Genomic DNA, 20,527 nt, shown 5'->3' on the forward strand with positions numbered 1-20,527 from the left:
TCTGATAGTCTATGATTTTAAATATTTACCAGATGCTTGCTTTTTGCCAAGTACTGGGCTAAGCAAGTAATACGATATCATCATAAATAAATAATAACATAGCTAATGTGGTTAAGCAAAGGATTTTTAAAAAGCAACAAATACCTATAAAACAAAACAGAATATGATAAATGTGCCAGAGTCATAATGAGGGCACTGGAGGCTCGGAGAGGGGGACGGAGCCTGGCTGAGTGGACAGAGGAAAACAGGACAGAGGAAAACAGCTCTGACCTCTGACCTCTGGGCAGTGCATCAATGGCAAAAGATGCACAGAAGAATCCCAGGTGGAAGCAAGACCAAAACGGAGCCCAAGACTGCAAGACATATTTGGATGAGTCTTTGCCACCCATCTGAAAGGACCCTGGGCAGATGCGGAAGAGCAGGGACCGATGAAGACGCAAAGGCAGACTGGGGCCGAGACCGGACACACAGTTTCTTCAACATACCCTGGGCCCTCTGTCCATGACTTACTTGAGCCTGTGGAGGTCGGCGTGAGAGGCATACAGTCCTCTGTCAAAGCGTTCCCGCAGGATCGACCACTTCGTGGCACAATAATCCTGAAAGAAATTTCACCCCAAGTATAACCCTAGGAAAAGTTTATTAAATTTTTTTCATTAAAAAAATAGTGTTGACCAAATTCATATTCATAAGGAACATATCCTTCCAGTTAGAAACACAAGCTTAATATATGTCCATATCCCACGAGGACACAGCACATGCACTCTGTGAACGCTTCACTGATGAGAGAGACGATGCTTGATTTTCATCTTAAATTTTGGTCAAGATCACTGTTACAGAGAGTTTCACTGCCTACAACCAACCTCTTCCAAAGCTGCTGAGTTTCTCCCCCCGTGACTGCAAGTGACTGGCACAGATTTTTGGAAAAGTGAAGTTGTACCTCAGCTGGTTCAGATTTAACACCTAGGTCCATGGCTACGTGGTATTCTGGGAACTCCATGTGTGTGTTCAGTTGCTCAGTCATATCTGACTCTTTGTGACCCCATGGACTACAGGCTCCTCTGTCCATGGATTCTCTAGGCAAGAAAACTGGAGTGGGTAATCATTTCCTACTCCAGAGGATCTTCCTGCCCCAGGGGTCAAACCTGGGTCTCCTGAGTCTCTTGCATTGGCAGGCGCATTCCTTACCATGTGAGTCACTAGGAAAGCCCCTGGGCACACCAGGATGATTACAAGAGATGGGAAAGAGGTGCCACCTTTCCTGATGTCACTTGTACGGAGGTATATATTAAGAGCGAAGACTTACTGAGTACTGTGTCAGCATCTTTTCTGAATGTCATGCTTAAAACAGCTCCTTGACATGGCTGTTATTCTAACCTCTGTTTAAAGGGTGAAGAAACTGGGGATCAGAGAGGCAGTGACACTCAAGACAGGGGACATAGAGAATACGGTGCTCAGCCTGGGGTGAGAGGGTTCGGACACCTGTCAGGCAGAGGAAACACCACGGCCGAAGGGAGCACTGACGGGAGGGAAACAAATAAATGTCTGATGTGATTAGAGCGTAAAGTGCTCGGTGGGGAGATGAGGCTATGGGGTCGGGGGAGGGGCAGGGGCGGACACACTAAGGTATTTGAAATTCATCCTGGAAGCAAGAGGAAACGCTGAAGACTCTGAAAAGGAGACCAGGTGGCTGCATTTGGGTTTCAGACAGAACACTGGGGAGCGGTGTGGAGAATGAATGATGGGAGGGAGACCAGAGCAGGAGGACCAGAGGGAGGCTCCTGCAACGATGCGAGTGACAGAGTCCAGGACTGGGACATTGAGGATGGGACAGAAAGTAGGGGGAGCAGGGGCTGAAAAGTTATTTCTGACATATAATAATATGCTTGATGATTGCTATAACGGGGTGTACGGGAAGGGATGGATGAGTGACAGGGGGAGGAGAGGGGGACTGGATGGCTTGTGATGCCATGATCGAGACAACACAGCAGAACAGAATGGGGCGACAGGAGGGGTTGTTTGGAATTGGAGGGCTAGCAGGCACTGGGCAGGGATCACATGTGGAGCCTCTTTCTGGGAGGCAGAGCAAACCATGAATTCAGATGAGACCAGCCAAGAACCTACAGGTCAAAGGACCAGGGAGGAGACTGCCCAGGCTTCGAGCCTAGGGGGCTGTCAAAAGGCAGGGAGAACAAGAGAAGAGGGGTGCTGGCAGCAAAGGGCAGGAAGCTGTGAGGAGCTGTTGGACCAGAATTACACTATTACGTGTGGGAGCCACGATGGCAGTGCAGTCCATGGAGTGGGACAGAAATTGGCTCACAGCGGGTGTTCTGGCTTCTGCTGTGATTGTTCCTCTCACCTAACCAAGGCCCAGCCAGGGCTGCTAAGAGACCGCACACAGCCTTTTGCCATCTCCCATGTCCTGCTCCAGTCTGGGCCTGTCGCTGCCTACACCGGCTCCCTGGACAGTTACCTTGGCGGCTCTAGTAAATGCTGCAGCGTCGTAGTCTCCGCCCATCCGTAACACATCTTCCGTGCAGTAGTAGAACTCGGAGAAGCCGTAGAACTCGCTGTTCTGGAAGTGAATTGGAGGCTGGTAGACCCCGTTGAGGGAGGTTTGCGTCTCATTTGTTTTGTTCATGAAAGGCTGGATGGTCTCCCGGCACAGGTCAAAGTTCCCCGTCCCCCGCAGGTACAGAGTCTGTCCGTTTTGCTGGATTTCGTCTTTGATGTCCAGGGGTAGGCAGGGGTCCAGGAATGGAGTGTCAGGAGTTAGTCCAGTCTGTTTCCCCAGGAGCCTACAGGACCAAGAGAAACTTCATCACGAGACTGATAGAAAACTGTGTGAAGAAGAAGGTGGCTGCAAGTCAGCGTTTCCCAAACTCTGTTCCATGGAACACAAAAGGGTTTCAGGAAAAATCAAGTTAGAGAAACACAGACTTGCACCCCTCCAGGAGACTCATAACACACACCTGAGTACAGCAGACACCTAAACGGGGGCCAGTGAAACTACAACCCTGTCAGATCACTGATGCTTTCTGTGCCCTGTGACACAGTCTGATGTCCTTGGCTGTTGAGGGTCCACAGTTAGTAAGCTCTTCCGTGTCTCTTGTTCACTGCAGTCCAACACCCACTCACTGTGTTATTCCCAGCCCCATTTTGGCCACAAATGCCTGTGATTTTAATTACATATAGATGAAATGTGACTGTTAAAAGAAGGTGCTGGTCCTGTGAAAGCTGCGTCAGATACCTTAGAAAAATATGATAAAGGCAAACTGCTAGAAAACTGGTGTCAAATTAGGTATTAGCAAGATTTTTTTTTAAAGTTTGGAAAAATTAGTAAAAATCTAGATAGAAAATAGTGTCAAACTGCTTCACAGATGTCTTTAAGGTCTTGGTATTCTTGAAAGAAAGCCAAAATAGTATCAAATGAGTGGGTGCAGTGCCTGCCAGAGAAATGACAGATGCAGCCTAAGAAAAGCTTTTAGTCCAGAGCGAAAGATTGGCAACTGAATACACAAGTTAGAACAAAATGCTTGAGGTTGATTCTATTTTTACGATTCTCTGCTCTAACTGAATTTTTTAAGTTAACCAACTATTTATCCCAATTGCAGCAGATAACAATTTTACTGTACTATGGGCTCTGAGAAGTCCTGTAGAAATCTTAACATTGTTTACTGAAATGCTCTACACTTACTACCTCCTAATGAAATGTCCAGATCTGGCATCCTACTGTGTATCTTCACCGCTAAAGAAAAGCTCAAGTTATTAGTGTTTGACACCAGGAAGTCCCATGGGCCTAAAAGGTATTTAACTGTTAGGAGGGCACCTGAATTTCACATTCAATCACTGAAATTAAGTCAAGTTTTTACCTGACACTCAACTGACCTAAGATCAGGGCAACTCAAAATGGAAGTGCATGTAATAAATTAATGTCTTTGCCATTAATTTAAAATATTTGAGTAATTTAAAAAATCAATCATCATTACTAATGGCAGAGAGATAAATATGCATTTGAAGGCTCAATTCATGACATATGTAAAAAGTGATGACTAATATTTATAATGATTATATAAATCTAGAATGAGCTAAATGTGTATTTCATGCTACAGGTTTTACTTGCTCTATGTTTAAATTAAGAAGTACCATTCCACAGCCCTCTATACAACCTTCTTGACATTAAAACCAATTAGTAAAAATCAGAGCTGCAGAAGAAGGTATTTCTCCAAAGTTCTAAATTAAATGTCACTTATAAAATATTTCTATTTTAAGAATATTATTAAAAATAATTTTACCAAAGTATGTTATAATAGCCATTTTTAAAAAGAAACTGGGACTACTTACTATCTCTTACCTAACACTATTCAACTAACATCTAAAGCAGACAAAGAACAAGTTTTACTGCTTTTCCTATTCACACATGTGAGTTTCTGGAAAATGAGGAGCTAAATGGCTCTGATTTGGACTTTCTTAAAGTTTAGGCCTCCACAGGTTTATTAAGATTAAACTGTAGTCAATATTTTATAATAACTATAAATGGAGTATAAACTTTAAAAACTGTGAATCACTATGTCGTACATCAACTATACCTCAACAACAAAAAAGGTCAAATTGATTAAAGAAATACACTATCATTTAGCTCTATAAATCAGGATTTTCCCCCTCAAAATTGTTACATCAAAACAAACAAAACAAAGCATAGTAATTAATAACTCTTTACATCTCAGATTTCAGAATTTTTTAAATTCATTCAAATGGCTTTTCTGTTCTAATGGACTAATTTTAAATAAATATTTGGTATATACTTAAATTTATAAAATAAATTTAAATTGATAAGGTGCTTCTGATATTTTCTATACCAGAAATCTTCATAAACTCATTTTAAAAAGTTTTACTGCTAAAGATGCTTAAAATGACAAACTTTGACTTTTGGATCATTTCTTTCTCATGAATAACTTCCTTCCTATGGTCGTATTTACCACATAACCGCCCAGGCTGGTTCCCACAACATTAGGCCATCTCATAACTCAACGCCACCACTGCATCCTGTGGGCCACCAGGAAATCCGAGTGGCCCAGGTGCTGAGTTTCCCCAGGACTTGGCAATCTGGAATAACACCACCCAGGGCTTAAAAGTATTTAATATCCTGAGAGTGAGACCTCTAATCCAGCAGTGAAGAACTCTGGATCTGAGAGCAAGAGCCTCCTTCGGAGCCTGGTAGGCTGGGGCTGAAGGCAGGACCCTGCTGCCCTTGCATTTCTTCCCCAGCTCAGTAGGCTGGGCGGTAAACAGCTAACAGTGGTGATGTTCTTCTGCTGACTGAGGGCTCCCTGCTTCGCCTGGGTATGTCTTCTATGAGGACAGACCTAGATTTCAAAGTCATGGCTGAGCAGTGGAAGGTGCTTTACCTGTTCTTCTGAACTGTGCTTGAAAATATTCTGTCTTCATACCTCTGTCGAGCAGCATTGCCACCAAACCCAAGAAATGTGGCCACATAGACTCGGTACACATGCTCCGTTTGGTGAATGTCACACCCCAAGTTAAATTCAGCCAACAGGTTCTTAGCTACTTCTTCCTGCAGACGTAAGGCCCACAAACTTAAGTATTTTAAGCAAAAATAATTACTTCCTTCTAAAAAGAGGGATCCTGAAAGAGTCTCATCTAAAAGGAGCAAACATTTTGCTCCTGCATTTCCCAAGGATCCTTCTAAGCATCTTTCCTACTTCAACATGACAACCCTGACTTAAAAAATTTCAGGTGAGCTGCACATCTGTGATACCGAAATGACTTTGTAAAAAGGACATTAACAATGTGATCTAGTAAATCTACCGAGGAAATCCTACACTGTGAAAATAATCTTCAACATTGAAAAGTCTCTATACACAACCATGTCCTTTGCAATTCTGTGACAGAAAATACTGGATGGCATTGAAATGTACAATTCCAGGGAGGGGTTAGTTATTATGGTAGCAGTTTATGGAGGAACATGCTTGTGCACTGTTCAATAAAGGATAAAACCCTGGACAAACAGTAAGATTATAACAACCATATTTTTAAAAACTATGAAGAGGTAAAAAAAAGAATGAAAATAAATACACCAGAACAGTATCATTTTTTTTTTTTTTGGATGATGCATCCATGGGAAATTTTTATTTCTGATTTTTCAGTATTTTTTTCCAAATTTACTTTTCTGAGTTTCTTGCTTTGAGGGGAAAACGTGACTTTTTACCGATAGTGTAATAGTTTCTAGAGGCATGCCTGGATGGGAAGTAGGAAACACAAATTGTAATACTTGAATTTACAGGGCATTTTTCTAAGGCGCTTAATAAACACGTCAAAAACACATCAATAATGTTTACTGAGTTGAAACAAGGTGTCTGGCAGGGCGTTAAATATACTAGATGTGCTACCTCAATCAGTTTTGTAATAATCCTCTGTCAGAGACACTTGCGTTCACATTTATAGCTGAAGAGACCTGCTCAAAAAAGTGAAGTGACTTGCATGCTGCTGCTGCTGCTAAGTCACTTCAGTTGTGTCCAACTCTGTGTGACCCCGTAGACTTGCATAAGGTCCCACAATTAGAGAGGACAGGGTGACAACGTAGCCCAAGCTTGTCCCGCTCCACTCTTTTCTAACCACTCACTCTGCTGATATTAATCTACAACTGAACGCAACAGTGAAAGACACAGAGCAATTCAGGAACCCACCTGGACCCCCTCTGCTCTACACAAGGCTGCCCAGCCTACTGGGAAACGAGAGGCAGGGGTGCAGACAAACGACAGAGTGACTCACACGTTGAGAAACCCAGAGCAGTGGATACAAACCTCAGCCTTCACCAGGAAAGTGGAAAGCTGTCTGACCACACGTCCTTGCCCCCACACATAAAAGCAATTTTTCCCAATTACAATTTAAGAAATCTGATGCTATTATATTAAGTTTTACGATACCTGCTGAGAAAAAAAGTGACTGGAAACAGAAATAAAAACTCGTGTGTGGCTGACATACACACCAAAGGAAAATTCTACGTAAGTTCAGAAAACAAACCAGCTGACTTCAATGAACAAACACAAACGGCTTAACGGAGGTTTGCCTTGGTTTCCTCCCATCTCCTGTCGCCTGGGTTGAGAAGGCGGGACCCTCGGCAAGCACAGTAAAGATGTGTTCAGACTCAGAAAACAAAACAAAAATGGATGGAGACATGTTAAATGAAAACCAAACCAAAAGGAAGGAAATTTGTACAGATAATAACCTGCTGTGAGGAGGCAAAGCTTACAGTTTTGGGTACTTCGTATGCTATCTGGGTTGACACGCCTCCCATGTCTAGAATACCAGCTGTTCTTTTACGAAGAATGGCTTCACTGCTTTCGCTACCAGGGACGTTAACTTCCACGACTGCCTCGTCATCTGGAAAGAACAAGAAACACCCACTGGAATGGAACAAATGCAGGGAAGCACGACCTTGCAAACAGTCATCCTGCTTTCCAGGTGGGTCCCAGGGCATCCAGGAGACCCAACCCGCCCCTCCCTACTAGGACCAAGTTCACTAAGGGACAGCAGTGCCTCCCACGCTGCTCCTCCACACCCAGCTGTGTCACCAGACTCAGCTCCTTCTCTACGCTTTGCATGAAACAGAAAAAGACAGAAGACTCAGTTAGACACATCCACTGGAAGCACAATACTTACCATCTTCAATATGCTCAAATCGTCCAAGGACAAAATTAATGCCGATCCAAGCATAGACACCTAAAGACATTGTAAGAAGAGTAAAGCTTAAAAACAGTTTATGCAATTCTGATCAGTGCAATCTGGGCAGACATTTATTTTATCCCGACAAGCTGTGAAAACATTATCTGAAGAAATACACTTTTACTGGTGTATTTTATCTTTTTCCAGTGGTTTTCCAAGAACTCTCAACTTCTAATTTTGTAGTTTCATACCATTTGCATGTTTTGAAAATATAATTCCCTAGGCCCAAGTGTTCCTTTGAAATTTGGAGACTTAATCTGGTATAGAGATCGAACTGACCTTCTTGTTCTGACTCTCCCATTCCAACTCACGCTATTCTCTACTGGACTGATCTATAGAACAAAGTCCAAACTCCAGGGTCCAACAATTCAAGACCTGTCCAACTTTTCAAAACTGAATAAATTTGACGTGTAACACTGTGTAAATTTAAGCGATACAGTGTGCTACTTTGATGCATTTATATATGATTGCCCTTGTAGCAATATTATCTTCACAACATTACAGTACAGTATCATTGTCTCTATTCACTATACCATGCGTTAACCCTCTATGGCTTATTTATCTAGTGTCACAAGTTTCTACCCTTAAACATCATTAATCTTATCTCCTACCCCCATCCCCTGGTAACCAACATTTTACTCTGGTTTCTGACTTTTTCAGATTCTACAAATAAGTGGTGTCACACAGTATTTGTCTTTCTCTGACTTACCTCGCTTAACATAATGTGCAAAGTCCAGCGGATCTACCTTACTCAGACGGTAAAGCGTCTGCCCGCAATGCGGGAGACTCAAGTTCGATTCCCAGGTCGGGAAGATCCCCTGGAGAAGGAAATGGCAACCCACTCCAGTACTCTTGCCTAGAAAATTCCACAGATGGAGGAGCCTGGTGGGCTACAGTCCATGGGGTCGCAAAGAGTTGGACACGACTGAGCGACCTCACTTTCACTTCACTTTCAATGAAATTAGGGGTGCCATATGACACAGCATTTATATTTCTGAGAACTTACTTTATTATTTTCCATAGTGGTGGACCAATTTATATTCCCATCACTAGTGTATAAGGATTCCCTTTTCATCCAATTCTCATCAGAACCTGCTGTCTCTTGTTTTCTTGAGGGCAGCCATTCTAGCAGGTATGAGGTGATGGCTTACTGTGGTTTTATGTTTTCCTGATGATTAGTGATATTGAGCATCTTTTCATGTGCCTGTTGGCCATTTTGACACCCTCTTTTGAAAATGTCTATTTAATTCTTCTGCCCATTTTTAAATCAGATATTGTTGTTATTGTTATTAAAGTTGCATGAGTTCTTTATATATATTTTGGATATTAACCACTTATATGAAAGATGATTTGCAAAAGGTTCCTCCTATTCTGCAGGCTATCTTTTTATTTTGTTAATTATTTCTTTTTCTGTGCAGAAGCTTTTGAGTTTGACATAGCCCATTTGTTGATTTTTACTTTTGGTGTCTTATCCAAAAAAATCATTGCCACAATGAACTTCTTCTCTTACAGGAGCTGTGCGGCATCAAGTCTTATGTGTAAGTGTTTGATCCATGAGACAGGGGTCCAGTTTCATTGCTCTGCATGTGCTTCTCCAGGATTGTGAGTATCATCAGCTGAAGAGACAATTTTTTATCCATTAAGTTTTCCTGGCTCTTTTTTATGAACTGACTGTCTATGCCAGGATTTAATTGCAGGCTCTCTATCCTGTTCCATTGGTTGCTGTGTTAATTTCTGTGCCAGGACCACACTATTTTGATTACTAAGGCTTTGGAGTAGAGTTTGAAACTCAGACACCTGACTGGCTTTGTTGTTTTTTCTCAGGATTGCTTTGGTTATCTGGGGTCCTTTGCAGTGCCACCCACAATTTAGGATTGTTCTATCTCTGTAGATAATGTCTTTAGCATTTTCATGGGGACTGCACTCAATCTGTAGATGGCTTTCAGTAGTAGTAATATTAACTCTTCTGATCCAAGAACACGGAACATCTTTCCATTTGGTTATGGCTTTGATTTGTTTCAGTAAAGTCTTGGCAGTTTTCATTGTACAGATCTTTCACTTCCTTGGTTAAATTTATTCCTAAGTATTTCACATTTTTAATGCTTCTATGGGTGGGATCGTTTTCTTTTTTAGATGCTTCATCATTAGCATAAAGAAATGCTAATGCTAATTTTGCATCCTCTTTACTGAAATAGTTGATAAATACAACAATTAATATTTTTGACTGATTCTTTGGAATTCTTTGTATATGAACATATTATCAGCAAACAGCGTTAAATTTACTTCTTCCTTTAAGGATGCTTTTCTTTGCCTTACCTAACTGCTCTAACTGGGACTTTCAATAATATATTGAATGGGAGTAAGAACAGTGGGCATCCTTGTCTTATTCTTGATCTTTGAGGAAATGCTTTCGGTTTTCTCCATTGAGTATAATGTTAGCTGTGAATCTGTCATATATGGCCTTTATTATGTTGAGGTCTGTTCCTTCTATACCCAATTTATTAAGGGTCTTTTTTTTTTAATCATGAAAGGATATACTTTGTCAAATGCTTTTTCTGCATCTATTGAGATGAAGTGATTTTCATCTTTCATTTTACTGATGTACTACATTTACTGATCTGCATATTTTCAATCATACTTGTATCCCAGGGATAAATCCTACTTGGTCATAGTGTATAATCCTTCTAAGGGATTCTTGTTTTAAAAAATAATTTTATTTATTTTTGGCTGTTCTGGATCTTCACTGCTGCACAGGCTTTTCTTTAGTTGTAGTGAGTCGGGACTACTCTTTAGTTGAGGTTCATGGGTTTCTCACTGTGGTGGCTTCTCCTGTTGGAAAGCACAGGCTCTAGGGCATGTGGGCTTTGGTAGTTGCAGCTTCCAGGCTCTAGAGCACAGGCTCAATAGTTGTGGTACACAGACATGTGGGATCTCATGACATGTGGGATCTTCCTGGAGAAGGGATGGAACCCGTGTCTCCTGCATTGGCAGGTCGATTCTTTACCACTGAGCTACCAGGGAAGCCCTAAGGTGTTCTTGAATTATCTGGAGAAGCCTTTCCTTCTCCTTCATATCTGAAGGATAATTTTATTGGGTAGAGTATTTTTGTCTGGCAAGCTTATTTTTCAATACTTTGAATATGTCATTCCACTCCTTGGCCTCTGTAGAGTTTTCCCAGAAAAATCTGGTGACAGCCTAAAGTAGGTTTCTCTGTAGATTACTGTCTTTTTTCCCTGGCTGTCTTTAAAACTTTTTTCATCACTCTTTTGACACTTTTAATATGTGTCTCAAAGGTCTTTTGTGTTGAAATAACTAAGTGTTTCCGTTAGCTCTGTGGACTGTATATCCGGCTTCTTCCTCAGGTTTCAGAAATTCTCAGCTATTATTTCTCTGGATGCTCTCTGCTCCCCTCTTTCTCTTTCCCTTCTAGGATATCCATGAGTCTTAGTGGCTTTCCTAATGAAGTCTGATAGCTAAGGGGTTCTACACTTTAAGAAAAATCTTAGTTCTCTCTCCTCTTCCACCTGAAACATTTCTATATTCTTACCCATGAGTTCATTTATTCTCTGTTCCATCTGATGTGCTTGACTTCCAAAGCTTTCTAATGCATTCATCTCATTGACTGAGTTCTTCAGCTCCACAATTTGTTTGGTTCTTTTCCAGAATTTCAAACTCTTTGGTAAATTATTTTGTTAATTTTATTCCTGAGATCATTGTACGGTCTTTCTGAGTTTTCTTGTAGCTCGCTGAATTTCTTCCTAACAGCTATTTTGAATTCTTTATCAGTCAGATTGCAATAGTCCATGTCTCTAAATTTAGTTGCTAGAAAACTGTTTTTTTTTTTCTTCTTGTGATATCAAATTACTTGATTTTCACAGTGTTTGATGCAAAGTGTCTCTGTCACAGCATTTGAAGTAGTGAATGACTTTCTTATTTAAGTACAGCTTTGTTTACGTTCATTCTAACAATTCAACACAATGGTAATTCAAAGCCTTTCTTTGTTTTCTACAAGGTGGTGCTACAGCTCAGCTTTTGGTTTGTCTTACCTTAGCTGCCTCATCACTAAGGCGGGGAGCATGAACACAAAAAAAAGCCAGTGGAGAGGGAAAAAAAAATGGATGGTGACACAGCTGGGGAGATGTATGCTTCACACCTGGGTCTTCGGTTGTGTTAAGAGAACAGGATCCTTGAGTCGGGGAGGACATCCCCAGAGGTCTGTGGGCTGTCTTCTTGCAAGAATCCCACAGCAGACAGCAAGAAACTGGTCCCTTCAGTTCTTTCTGCCTTCTTCTCCTCTCTTGCTCTGCTCACAGTAGCTGTGGTCTCTCCAGCTGTACTATTCTCAGTCAGGTTAATTCACCATCCCAACTCATCACCTTCACCCCCCACCACCTCTGCCAGAAAGGTCGTGCTGGCCCAGGGCCACTCCTGCTGCTGCTGCCTCTGCCTGGCTCTGCAGACTCCTCTGGGGTCCAATCTACCCACTTTCTTGGGCACAGATGAACTGATCTCTTGAGTGTCCTGGTGTGCCATGCATAGGCACATTTTTCTGGTTATGGATGTCTGATTAGTTGCAAATCAAAGGGGAGAGAAAAGGAACCATGCATGCTACCATGATGCTGATATCACCAAGACCCATCTAACCTATAACATTACCATGACCTTTCAAAAGGGCCATCATCCCATCGGATTAAAGTATTTTTATTCCTCTGTCCAGGGTACAGCTTTTCTGACCTGCGTTGACTTAAATCATTTTTTCTGCCTAGAATGAGCTTCCTATCCCTCTCTCAGAGCCCTAACCTTACCAGGCTTTGGCATGCTGTGTTTATAATTATCCCTTGATGCCCAGTTCAAATGTCACTTTCTCCGTGACGCTTCTAGCTAGGAAAAAAAAGTCCCCTTGCTTTCAATTCCCATGATAGTACTTCCTTACTTCTGCACGGCATAAGCAGCTGTTTACCTCGCTTGTCAATAAACAGTTCAATGTCAGTATGTGAATTTCATCTAATTTTTGGCGAAATGAAAGATGATTTTGAAATAAATGCTTTTTGGTCTCCATCTCTAACAAGCTATTCCCCAAACAATTACACTGACTTGCCATTTCATTCTCAAGCAGAATTATTTCTTTGAAAACAGAAGATCTTCTCAGTGTATTAAAGTGAAGAATAATTTCCCTTTCTAGCAAGTAAATCAGTAGAAGGTTTCAGCAGCTCGATAATTATCATAATTTCAGAAAGCTGTATAACTTAGGCAAGGAACACAAACCTTTTCTAGCAAAATGAATCCAAAATATGTTTCGTAAATGTGAAGACAAACTTAGTTATTTTTTAATGGCTTAACATTTGGATTATAAAGACTAGTCATGTAAAAAACTAATATTTCCACTGAAAAATTATATTTGAAGGCTATGGTTTCCCAAATTTTAAGATGTTAAGAATAATTTAATAAAGTGTACAAAGTGGAAGACTGGGAGGACTTACAGGAACAGCTTCCCAAATTTCAATTTGAAGACTAATATACTAACCTTCTTGTTTCCCTGAAATTACTTCTGCATGAGAGTCAGAAAACAGGAAGTCAAAGTGCACAGGGATGTCAGTCAGAAGGTCTTCCAGAATGGCTTTCTGCTGACTGTAACACAATCCAAAAATTTACATGTCGATATATTAAATCCTAAGTTTTTCTTTTAAAAAGAAAAAACAAAAACAAAAAACCCAAACCCTATGGCTCTGGTATATCCTGTGTGAAAAAAGTAAAATTTAAAACCAAAAAAATTCACTGAAAAGACTGTTTAAGAAAGAATTTTCAGAAGCTGTGTAAATTATGTGATTCCTAGATGTAGAATTACAACTGCAACAATCCTTAAACTAAGAAAATAAAAAATCAGGGCTTTTTAAATGACAACTTTACAGTTTTACTCTTCACAGTCATATGGAAATACATTAAAAGGTATTTTGTGAGTTCTGACTATACGTCTGGTACTGTTCCAGATTTGAACAAAGAATTTGTAATGTCTTCCTTTTGATGACAATGATGATGGAAGAGGAAGACGAGGAGGCGGGAGAGAAGGGGTAAAAAGGGAGAAAACCCACCACAGCCAACACCACCACTGGCCTGGCAGGCCCCACCCTCGTGGGGAGGATCACCTTTCAGGGAGGATTCTCATTCCAGCCGTGCAGAGAATGTAGAGAGGAGTCTCTTTGTGTTTTGCCCGTGGAACATGCTCCGCAGCAAAGTTCAAGAGTGGAGAAATGTAATCACTGACTTTCTCTGGAGAAGTCGCAAACTCTGAAATGCCTACAGATAAAGGAGAAGTCCTTTAAATTAAAATCGAACATATACTGGGTTGGCTGTAATTGACAGGGATACTACAAGTTCAGTCTCATGCTCTCTTCTTAGTTATCAAACACAGACCTAACTAAGCAATTGCTATGTGTCTGATACTTGGGATCAACTGCATGTCAGCGCATCTCTGCCCCTAAGAAACATACTCACGCTGGCCTCAGGCAAGTTCACTCTGTCTCACAGCTGCCATCACCATCTGTCTCAGATCTCTGAATCTTTTTTTTTTAATTGTTCATACCATTCTTTTATTATGCTTTTAATATTCATGGGAACAACAGTGATGACCACTTTCATTTCTAACAGATCTCCAAATCTTAATCGCAGCCATCCAGATCTCTTCCCTGACCTCTGATCATACTAACTTTATACTGATCATACTGAAAGTTACTGATACCTGTAACTTTCCACGGGACACAGCTGTGTCCTTGACCTCACAGCAATATAGGCAAATCCAAACTCAACTTCCACTGCAATCCTGCTCTTGCTGCCTGCTTCTCACCTTAGCAGCCCCAGCTGAGGGCCCTCATCCCCAATAGATGTTCTGGGTCTCACTGATCACCTATCCTTGGTTCTGCTCACATTATCTCACTTCTCACCATCTCTTCTGGATACCACCAGCCTTGGCCAGCCTGCTGCAGCACAACCTAATCTCCAGTCCTGGCCATCCCCAACCACTCTCTATGCAGAAGGTGTTTCCTGCTCTGAGATACTCCAGTGGCTCAATGCCCTCTGAATAAAGCTCAGCTCTAGAACAGCATAAAACACCCTGTGCACTCACCCATCCCATCTCCTGCCACATTCCTTCCATTTGGTTCCAACTACACTGCATGACATTTCCATAATGCTTCGTATTCAGCCTGAGGGCCCCTGCACCTCCACCAGGAAGAACCTTCTCTTTGACTACCCACCTCCTATCTCCCTGTTCACCTAGTTGACTCCAGCTCACCCACTGAGCTACATCCTCCCTGGAAGTCCTCCCTAACAGAACCCTCCCTGAAGGTGAGCTCTCATTATATTGTATGCTCACCCTCCCCTCTCAGTATATACTCATTCTACGCCACTGAAACTTCCTATTTACTTGTCTGTCACATTTCAACTGGAAGTGTCTCGAGGGCAGAAACTGTTTTGTTCAAAGTTAGTCTCAGCACCTGACACAGTCCCTGGTAAATAGGAGGTGCTCAGCAAATATTTGCTGAGTACGTAAGTGTTCCAGCTGTGATTTAACCTATAACATTAAAGCTGAGGGGGACTTTAGAAATCCAAAATTTATTTCACAAATTAGGAAACTGCGGACTCCAATTAAGTGATCTGTCAAAGCAATGAGCAGCAAACAAACCGAAAGCCAGATTTTTTTTCACTCCATATGCAAGATCATTTCAATGGACACCAAGCCCAAAATTATCCAGTCACTCAGTCGTGTACAACTTTTTGCAACTTCATAGACTGTAGCACACCAGGCTTCCATGTCCATCACCAACTCCTGGAGCTTGCTCAAACTCATGTCCATCAAGTCGGCGATGCCATCCAACCATCTCACCCTCTGTCACCCCCTTCTCCTCCTGCCTTCAATCTTTCCCAGCATAAGGGTCTTTTCCAATGAGTTAGTTCTTCCCATCAGGTGGCCAAAGTACTGGAGTTTCATCTTCAGCATCAGTCCTTCCAATGAATATTCAGGACTGATTACCTTTATGATTGACTGGCTTGATCTCCTTGCAGTCTAAGGGACTCTCAAGAGTCTTCTCCAACACCACAGTTCAAAAGTATCAATTCTTCGGCTCTCAGTTTTCTCTATGGTCCAACTCTCACATTCATACATCACCACTGGAAAAAAAAACCACAGCTTTGATTACACAGACCTTTGCTGGCAAAGTAATGTCTCTGCTTTTTAATATGCTGTCTAGGTTGGTCATAGCTTTTCTTCCAAGGAGCAAGCGTCTTTTAATTTCATGGCTGCAGTCCCCATCTGCAGTGATTTTGGAGCCCAAAAAAATAAAGCCTGTCACTGTTTCCATTGTTTCCCCATCTATTTATCATGAAGTGATAGGACCAGAGGCCATGACGTTAGTTTTCTGAATGTTGAGTTTTAAGCCAACTTTTTCACTCTCCTCTTTCACTTTCATCATGAGGCTCTTTAGTTCTTCTTCGCTTTCTGCCCTAAGGGTGGTGTCATGTGCATATCTGAGGTTATTGATATTTCTCCAGGAAATCTTGATTCCAGCTTGTGCTTCATCCAGCCCAACGTTTCTCATGATGTACTCTGCATATAAGTTAAATAAGCAGGGTGACAATGTACAGTCTTGACAGACTCCCTTCCCGATTTGGAACCAGTCTATTGTCCCATGTCCAATTCTAACTGTTGCTTCTTGACCTGCATACAGATTTCTCAGGAGGCAGGTCAGGTGGTCTGGTATTCCCATCTCTTTCAGAATTACCACAGTTTCTTGTGATCCACACAGTCAAAGGCTTTGGCATAGTCAATAAAGCAGATATAGGTGTTTTTCTGGAACACTCTTGCTTTTTCGATGGTCCAGTGGAGGTTGGCAATTTGATCTCTGGTTCCTCTGCCTTTTCTAAAACCTGCTTGAACATGTGGAAGTTCACGATTCACAAACTGTTGAAGCTGGGCTTGGAGAATTTTTAGCATTACTTTGCTAGCGTGTGAGATGAGTACAATTGTGCAGTAGTTTGAATATTCTTTGGCACTGCTTTTCTTTGGGATTGGAATGAAAACTGACCTTTTCCAGTCCTGTGGCCACTGCTGAGTTTTCCAATTTGCTGGCATATTAAGTGCAACACTTTCATAGCATCATCTTTTAGGATTTGAAATAGCTCAACTGGAATTCCATCACCTCCACTAGCTTTGTTCACAGTGATGCTTCTTAAGGCCCACTTGACTTCGCATTCCAGGATGTCTGGTGAGTGACCACATAATCGGAGTTATCTGGATTGTGAAGCTCTTTTTTGTATAGTTCTTCTGTGTATTCTTGCCACCTCTTAATATCTTCTGCTTCTGTTAGGTCCACACCATTTCTGTCCTTTATTGTGTCCTCTTTGCATGAAATGTTCCCTTGGTATCTCTAATTTTCTTGAAGAGAGCTCTAGTCTTTGCCATTCTATTGTTTTCTTCTATTTCTTTGCACTGATCACTGAGGAAGGCTTTCTTGTCTCTCCTTGCTATTCTTTGGAACTCTGCATTCAAAGGGGTGTATCTTTTCTCCTTTGCCTTTAGCGTCTCTTCTTTTCTCAGCTATTTGTAAGGCAGAGGAATAGGACAGGGAGACCACTTTTCCCCCACAAATTTATCAAAAGATCATTTGAATGCTGAACAACTTCCACAAAACAACTTCTGAACACTGTCGGAGGACACCAGGTACCCAGAAATGCAGCCCATTCTCTTTGAAAGGAGGTAAGACAAAATATAAAAGACAAAAAGAGAGACAAGAGTTAGGGATAGAGACCTGTCCTGGGGAGGGAGTCATGAAGAAGAAGTTTCCACACAGTAGGAAACTCTCTCACAGGTGGGCCTGTGGGGAGCTCTGGAATCTCAAAAAGCAACGTAACTGGGAGGAAAAAAAAACCCCACAGATACACGCCTAACCGCAACTGCGGAAAGGAGAACTTTCCTACGAAAGGTTCTAACCTAACAACATAATAGGCAGCCTGGCCTGCTCACAGAACAACGGAGACGGAATACCAAAGGAGAGCCAGCAGGCTGCCTACCAGCCCCTCCCAGCCCAGAGGCAGAGAGGCAGGCTTGGACAGCCAGAGCTGGAAGGCAAGGGGCTGCTACAATCTCAGCCCCAGGGATGGCATCTTCCACCAAACTGTGAGCAGGCTCCTAGCTGTTAACCATGTCTTCCTGAGATCCTGGATGGCTGACATTCGCCAGGAGGGTCATAGCCTGAGATCAGCTCTCTAGAGGAGACATACGGCACACCTGAGACAGTACTCTCGCGGCACACTGGGGGAAACCAAGCAAACGGGACTGGGGAGGTGATTAAGACGCATGGCCTACTTGGGACAGTGTGCTTGCCAAGTACCTGGTTGCCTGAGTTGCTCAGACCTGGGAAGGGCACGAAAGACACGCCCAACCCACAGAGACTGAGCCAGAACTGTGTCTGAGTGCCTCCTTTGGAGGTTCGGGTCAGCAGTGGCCGGCCTCAGGGGCTATGGGTATGGCAGACCTGGTATGGCATAAGCCCTCTTGGAGGAGGTCACCATTAACCCCACCACAGAACCACCAGAACACACAGGACTGGGGAAACAGACTCTTGGAAGGCATGACTAAACCCTTGTATGCACAAGGACCCAGGAGAAAGGAGAAATGACCCCACAGAAAACTGACTCAGACACGCCCATGAGTATCCAGGCGTCTCCGGGGGAGGGGTGGGTCGGTGTGGCCTGCTGCAGGCTGGGGGCACCGAGTGCAGCCGTGAGTGCACGGACCTTCTGAAGGAGGTCGCCATTACCTCCATCACCTCCACCACAGTTTGGCCTCAGGTCAAGCAACAGGGAGGGAACACAGTCCTTCCCATCAACAAAAAACTGGATTAAAGATTTACTGAACACAGTCCCGCCCATCAGAACAAGACCCAGTTTCCCCCTCAGTCAGTCTCTGCCATCAGGAAGCTTCCATAAGCCTGTTATCCGTCAGAGGGCAGACGGAATGAAAATCACAATCACAGAAAACTAACCAAACTGATCACATGGACCACAGCCTTGTCTAGCTCAATGAAACTATGAGCCATGCCATGTAGGGCCACCCAAGACGGACAGGTCATGGCGGAGAGTTCTGACAAAACACGGTCCACTGGAGAAGGAAATGGCTAACCACTTCAGTATTCTTGCCGTGAGAACCCCACGAACACTATGAAAAAGCAAAAAGGTATGACACTTACAGACGAACTCCCCAGGTTGGTAGGTGCCCAATATGCTACTGAAGAAGAGTGGAGAAATAACTCCAGAAAGAATGAAGAGATGGAGCCAAAGCAAGACCACCAACCAGTTGTGGATGTGACAGGTGATGGAAGTAAAGTCTGATGCTGTAAAGAACAATACTGCATAGGAACCTGGAATGTTAGGTCCATGAATCAAGGCAAATTGGAAGTGGTCAAACAGGAGAAGGCAAGAGTAAACATCGACATTTTAGGAATCAGTGAACTAAAATGGCCTGGAATGGATGAATTTAACTCAGATGACCATTATATCTACTACTGTGGGCAGGAAGCCTTTAGAAGAAATGGAGTAGCCATCATAGTCAACAAGAGTCCGAAATGCAGTACTTGGATGCAATCTCAAAAACAACAGAATGATCTCTGTTGTTTCCAAGGCAAACTATTCAATATCATGGTAATCCAAGTCTATGCCCTGACCAGTAATGCTGAATAAGCTGAAGTTGAACAGTTTTTTGAAGACCTCCAAGACCTTCTAGAATTAACACCCCAAAAAAGATGTCCTCTTCATTATAGGGGACTGAAATGCGAAAGTAGGAAGTCAAGAAACACCTGGAGTAATAGGCAAATTTGGCCCTGGAGTATAGAATGAAGCAGGGCAAAGGCTAATAGAGTTCTGCCAAGAGAACACACTGGTTATAGCAAACACCCTCTTCCAACAACACAAGAGAAGACTACACATGGACATCACCAGATGGTCAACACCAAAATCAGATTGATTATATTCTTTGCAGCCAAAGATGAAGAAGCTCTATACAGTTAGCAAAAACAAGACCGGGAGCTGACTGTGGCTCAGATCATGAACTCCTTATTGCCAAATTCAGACTTAAATTGAAGAAAGTAGGGAAAACCAATAGACTATTCATGGATGACCTAAATCAAATCCCTTATGATTATACAGTGGAAGTGAGAAATAGATTCAAGGGATCAGATCTGATAGAGTGCCTGAAGAACTATGGATGGAGGTTCATGACACTGTACAGGAGGAAGTGATCAAGACCATCCCCAAGAAAAAGAACCTGAAAAAAGCAGATATTTATTGTTTACATACCAGGTTTTATTTTCATGACCACAGGCTTTCGGTTTTTATCCCTCATTTGCCTGATATCCAACAGATCGTGAGGATTGCCATTGTGCCGTGGCCAGCAATAGACAAATATCCGAGACCCGCTGCTCCCACAGTCCACCACGATGCCATAGTTCACGTTGGGGTTATTGGTGTCTGTAGCTTCAATGTCAGTAACTCGTGCCAAGTACCTTGTTTAGAGAAACAAACATACTTTTGCTGAGACAGAGACTATCCATAATGCAATACACAAATACCAAGTCAGTGATCTCTAAGCTATGTGGCACTGTCACCAGAACATTTTGACAACTGTCAAATGATCAAAAAAATCAAAAGAAAACAAAAAAGTGACCACAGTAAAAGTAACCTAAACCAGATACACACTCATCTTTGTTTTAAATAAGTTCAAACAAGTTCTGAAAAG

The 20,527-nt window shown here is 42.3% G+C and overlaps 1 protein-coding gene across 6 annotated transcripts in view; it reads right to left on the reverse strand.

The window, feature by feature from the left end:
- Nucleotides 1–20,527, reverse strand: part of ENTPD4 (ectonucleoside triphosphate diphosphohydrolase 4) — a 42,594-nt gene that overhangs the window by 10,405 nt on the left and 11,662 nt on the right. For 5 of the 6 annotated variants that reach the window (XM_088838040.1, XM_088838039.1, XM_088838036.1 and 2 more), the window contains exons 4-11: nt 20,089–20,294; nt 13,887–14,037; nt 13,268–13,371; nt 7,681–7,740; nt 7,247–7,401; nt 5,406–5,572; nt 2,471–2,795; nt 511–596 (exon numbers count right to left, since the gene is read on the reverse strand). In XM_088838040.1, the coding sequence (XP_088694166.1) occupies nt 511–596; nt 2,471–2,795; nt 5,406–5,572; nt 7,247–7,401; nt 7,681–7,740; nt 13,268–13,371; nt 13,887–14,037; nt 20,089–20,294 (1,254 nt within the window). The remainder of the gene's footprint in view (nt 1–510; nt 597–2,470; nt 2,796–5,405; nt 5,573–7,246; nt 7,402–7,680; nt 7,741–13,267; nt 13,372–13,886; nt 14,038–20,088; nt 20,295–20,527) is intronic. The other variant, XM_088838038.1, reaches the window with a different exon arrangement.

Source organism: Moschus berezovskii, chromosome 7 (assembly GCF_049115385.1).
Source record: "Moschus berezovskii isolate FMDL1 chromosome 7, NW_MosBer_1.0, whole genome shotgun sequence".
NCBI classification, from domain to species: domain Eukaryota; kingdom Metazoa; phylum Chordata; class Mammalia; order Artiodactyla; family Moschidae; genus Moschus; species Moschus berezovskii.